General features: G+C 41.4%; 1 protein-coding gene across 1 annotated transcript in view; it reads left to right on the forward strand.

Annotated features, from left to right (window-relative positions):
• Positions 1 to 5000, forward strand: part of LOC138043167 (NADH dehydrogenase [ubiquinone] 1 beta subcomplex subunit 8, mitochondrial-like) — a 17375-nt gene that overhangs the window by 5542 nt on the left and 6833 nt on the right. Inside the window, exons 2-3 of the mRNA XM_068889308.1 lie at positions 4061 to 4245; positions 4574 to 4644. Of these exons, the coding sequence (XP_068745409.1) occupies positions 4061 to 4245; positions 4574 to 4644 (256 nt within the window). The remainder of the gene's footprint in view (positions 1 to 4060; positions 4246 to 4573; positions 4645 to 5000) is intronic.

The following is a 5000-nucleotide window of genomic DNA, read 5'->3' on the forward strand; positions in this document are numbered from 1 at the left end:
CTTTGTTCTGGGATTTCTGAAGCTCGGTGTGCGCCAGTTTGAGGGTATCTTCAAGCTTCTCGCGTAGCTCAAACACATACTGATAGCTGTTCTTTACTTCAGGCTCCTCCAGCTCTTTCGTCCAAAGCTCTTTGAGAATAAACATCGGTCCTCTGACAGCCCTTCCATACAGCAACTCAAACGGCGAAAAACCAGTAGACTCCTGCAGAACTTCACGATATGCAAACAACAACGGGTTAATATAGCGATGCCACTGTCTTGGCTGTTCGCTGCACAATCTCTTTAACATGCTCTTCATTGTTCCGTTAAACTTTTCCGTCAGGCCATTACACATAGGATGATATGGAGTCGTGGTGAGCTGTCTAATGCTCAAAAGCCGCGTCACTTCCTTCATACACTCAGAGACGAACTGCGTACCAAGGTCACTCAAGATCTCTTCAGGCACTCCCAAACGGCTAAAGATATCCACCAACGCTTCTGCCAAAGTCTCAGTATCGATGTTCTTCAGCGGGACAGCTTCGGGATAACGAGTTGCAAAGTCGACCAATGTCAATATATATCTATGACCGTCCTCACTCGGGGGGACAATAGGTCCAACCAGGTCGATTGCTACTCTCTTAAACGGCTTTTCAATTAATGGCATCTTCTCTAAGGGAACTTTCGGTACGGAACCCTTGTTAACTGTCTTCTGACATACATCGCAGGACTTGCAATAACGAGTCACGTCCCCTTGAATGCCTGGCCAATAGAACGCGCTTTGAATCTTATCAGCCGTTTTCTTTATTCCCATGTGACCTCCCATGATCGATCCGTGCGCTAGTTCCATTATTCGACTTCTCAGCTGCACAGGGACCATAACCTGCTTCAGGGGTTTACCTCCGTTCACATAAGGGTGCTTGTAGACGCGGTACAGAACTCCACCTTTCACTTCAAATGAAATCTCAGCCTGGCCTCTCACAACTACGTCATCTTTCTCCCAAAATTTCTGTAGGCTCTCGTCATCACGCTGCATTTCCTTGAGCTTTTCTCTATCAACTACGGGACTTTCTTTGGTATCCGGTACCTTCAACGGAATATGTCCTCCAGCTTTCTTAGCTTGACTTCTCGTGGTTACAGCACAAGCTTCTTGTACGGGAACTTGCCAGCTTGGGTCTGGGTCGTCAGCGGCTCTTGCGCCTGGTACATTACCAATAATCAAATCATAAACAGCATCGGGAAGACACTGCGCTTCCACTTGGCCCTTAAGATAAGGTGTATCAACATCAATCTTTGCGATGGGAACTTTCCTTGCCGTATTGTCAATGAGCAGCATAACATTAAATTCGCCAGTAAACTGATCCTCAGACACAAGGTCCTTCTTTACTACAATTCCACTACAACCAGTATCTCTCAGGACATCAACAGGCTTCTCTCCAACTCTACCTTTCACGACAGGCATTTCACTTCTCACTCCAGTTAACGGTTCAACACAAGCACTACTCAACAATGGAATCTTCTTACCACAGGCTAACAGCAACTGATCATCTTTAATACAGGCCTTAATTTCTTCATCAGTAGGTTTATCCTCAGGTGGCTGAACTAAACAACTGGCACTCACTTGACCACGCTGCACAGGATTACCATCCTTACTTTGTCCCCCTGATCTACGTCCACCTGATTGACAGTTTCTAGCTTCATGTCCCTGCTTACCACATAGGAAACACTTTCTTGTTAGGGTTGGGCAGTTGACAGCTTTATGACCTCGGGTGTTGCACTTAAAGCAATGCAGAGCTGGTGGATTAATCTGCATGTTCTTGGCTTCGTCCCTCTCAGGCTGCACTGTTGGCTTTCTGCTCGCTGAGCGGAACAAATGTTTACCATGAGCCTCCAAGTACTGGTCAGCGATCTTCGCAATCTTTGCCAGGGTCTCAGGTGCCCTTTCTCGCAGGTGAATTGCCAAATCCTTAGGACAAGAGTCAATAAATTGTTCTTTCACGATCAAGTCCTTAAGACCATCAAAGGTTCGCGCAGTATCCGAAAGCTCTAGCCAACGTAACAGGTATCTGTCCAATCGCACAATAAACTGCTCCGGACTTTCGTCAACTTCTGGTTTGGATACTCTAAATTTTCGACGATAGCCATCTTCGGTAAGGTCATATCTCTTCATTAACGCAATCTTTACCCTGTCATAATCCTTAGCTGCATCCTCCGATAGACGTGAATACACTTCTAGTGCCCGTCCAGACAACAGAGCACTGAGCTTCGATGCCCATCCATCTTTTTTCCACTTAGCTGTCTCGGCAAATCTCTCGAACCTCTGCAAATACGCGTCCAAATCGTCTTTGCCATCAACGAACGAGGGGAGTTTAGGTGCCTTAGCCCGATCTTCTCTGTCACCTCTTTCTGCAGTACGAGCATCACCATTCATTGCTGCTATTCTAGCAAGTTCTAACTCATGTTCTCTCTTGGCAACCTCAGCAGCTTCCTTCTGTCTCATGAGGTCAGCTTCCTGTTGTAACTTCCTAATTTCTCTTTCCTGACGTCTCGCATCCCTTTCTTCATCCTGTCGTCTGCGTCTTTCTTCTTTTTCTTCTTCTTCCCTCCTTCTTTCTTGTTCTAACTTTTGTTGCTTTTCTACAAACTCGAGCAGCTTTGCTCCTTCCAATCCAAATTCTTTTCCCATCTGCAAAAGCTTTTCCATTTCCATAGCAGTATTCCACAGCAAAAACACAGTATACTCTCTCGTACAGTTCCTCTTACTTTTTCTGTAACTCCTTCTTGAATTGTCCTTTCCTGGTTTCTGTAGTCAGCAAACAAATGAATTCCTCTCCCGGACAGGCCCCCAATGTTACGAGTTCAAATGTTTTGAGGAAAGGTAGCTTGCAAACCAAACTGAACGCAGGGTTGTCGGAACAACAACAAGAAGATTTATTCCAAAAATGAACGTAGTTTCCACGAAGTAAATCTCTAAATAACACGCACTCAATAAACTTACACGGCCTCCGCCAACTTGAATGCACACAGCTTCTGTCACACTTGACTAAACACGGTTAAAGCCAACTCTCTTCGCTTGTGAAAAACTAGTTAGAAAAACACTCCGCTCGGACTCCTCTACTTATATACTCTGACAATAAATTTCTAGAACTTTCTAAATTAGTAATAAATCTAATTATAGAAACGTTACAAGACACACCGATTTAGAAACGCTTACGTACAAACCTATATATAAACAAACTACGAACTCTCGCGAAGCTTCTAGAAAGTAACGCTTGTCACGCAATACTATTTTTCGTAACAGCATGTATAATAAGCTGCATTCACACACTGAAATTTTAAGCTAGAGAATAAAGAACATCACTTTTTCCTGGCTCCAACCCTCTGAGGTCCAATCGGTCAGTTTTGAATGTGAGTAATGGCAGACCGTGAAATCCAAAACTTACACTCAAAATAATTCTCCATCGCCAACTTGCAAGTCAACGAAAGCTAGATGTTGACTTTGGGAGGCCTAATTTACATGAGCTTAGTAGTTTCTTTTAGGCCTCCTCACCACCAATGTAACTCAATTATTTTCTTTCTGTCTTCTCTTTTTTGATTGTTCATATTTGTATCTTAATTTCTTTTTTCTGTGGCAAATAAATAAAATAAAAATAAACAACATTAAATGGCCTTTGGATAATAATAATAATAATAATAATAATAATAATAATAATAATAATAATAATAATAATAATAATAATTTTGCCATTCACGTGTTAAGCAAACACACTTTCAAATTTTGAAGGAAAGAAAGGAAGTGATTTTTTTTTATCACAGGGCACTTTAAAGATATTTGTGGCAAACTGCAGGTTATTATTTCATGGTTTATGCTGAAATAAATAATTATTAATATTGCTTTAATTTCAGGTATCCTCACTTTGATAACTCACGTTTATTGCTCTTACAGAAATTGTTCATAATAGAAAATTATTATCTATTATGAACCATTAAGGACCAAACAAAGTAACAGTAACTTTTAAGCAATCTTATGCTTTGACCAGGAAAAGAAGAGAAATTTATTTACACATACTTACTTACCTTTTAGCATATGATGATCATAGGAAGTTTCCAATCCCAACACCTGAGAATGACTGGAAAGGATTCAAACGTGACTGGCCAGATGATGGATATGCACTGGGTGATTATCCAAACCTCCCAGACATCTCATATCAGAGAAGACAGCACAAGGGATGGTGGGATTGGCAAGATCGCAGGAACTACAACGAACCGGTAAGATGAGGGTTTTAATGAACATGCGTGACACAGCAACTTCCAAGGTTCTCTCTTGCTTCCTTTGAAATGCAATGCAAAACTTCTAAAATGCTTCTGTCATGCAGATGCAATGTAAAGCAATGTACACAAGCTCAGTTACTGTAGTATTTTCATGATTAGCACCTTTTTTGGGATAAAAGATGTTGATTAACAACAAGTTAATCTGTCTACATCATGATCTACAGTATTGCTTGTGCTCATGCTTGTGTTGCTTGTGTAAACCAGCCCTAATAGATTTGCCTCTTCTCACTTACCGGTATTTACAGTGTAACTATCATTTATTTAGATTCATGAAGATGAAGATGGATTGAACATTTGGATGATGCAAGAGGTTGAATGTAATGATACGTACACACCGTAAGTGAAAGGCAAAAAGCGTTTGTCGTAATGTAGCCGAGCTCCATGACCCACATGCCGAGCACCATGGGTAACAAAACATGGTAATCCATCTGTGCGAGAAAATTTGGTTTTGGTCATCATACAACCGTCCACCCCTCCATGCATGCCAATATGAAACTCTGAAGTGCAACCTGCGTTTTTTGGCGAGAAATTGCATGGCCAATTGCCTTTGAAATTTGTAAGACAGTGAAACACAAAGCAAATTTAATGATAATTATAATCAATACTTGTATACTTGTGCCCAACATTGGGACCATACTCCAGCTTATTAATTACAGTGTACATCTTTGATATTGGATATCTACATGTATGTT

This window comes from Montipora capricornis, chromosome 3 (genome assembly GCF_036669925.1).
Source record: "Montipora capricornis isolate CH-2021 chromosome 3, ASM3666992v2, whole genome shotgun sequence".
NCBI lineage: Eukaryota > Metazoa > Cnidaria > Anthozoa > Scleractinia > Acroporidae > Montipora > Montipora capricornis.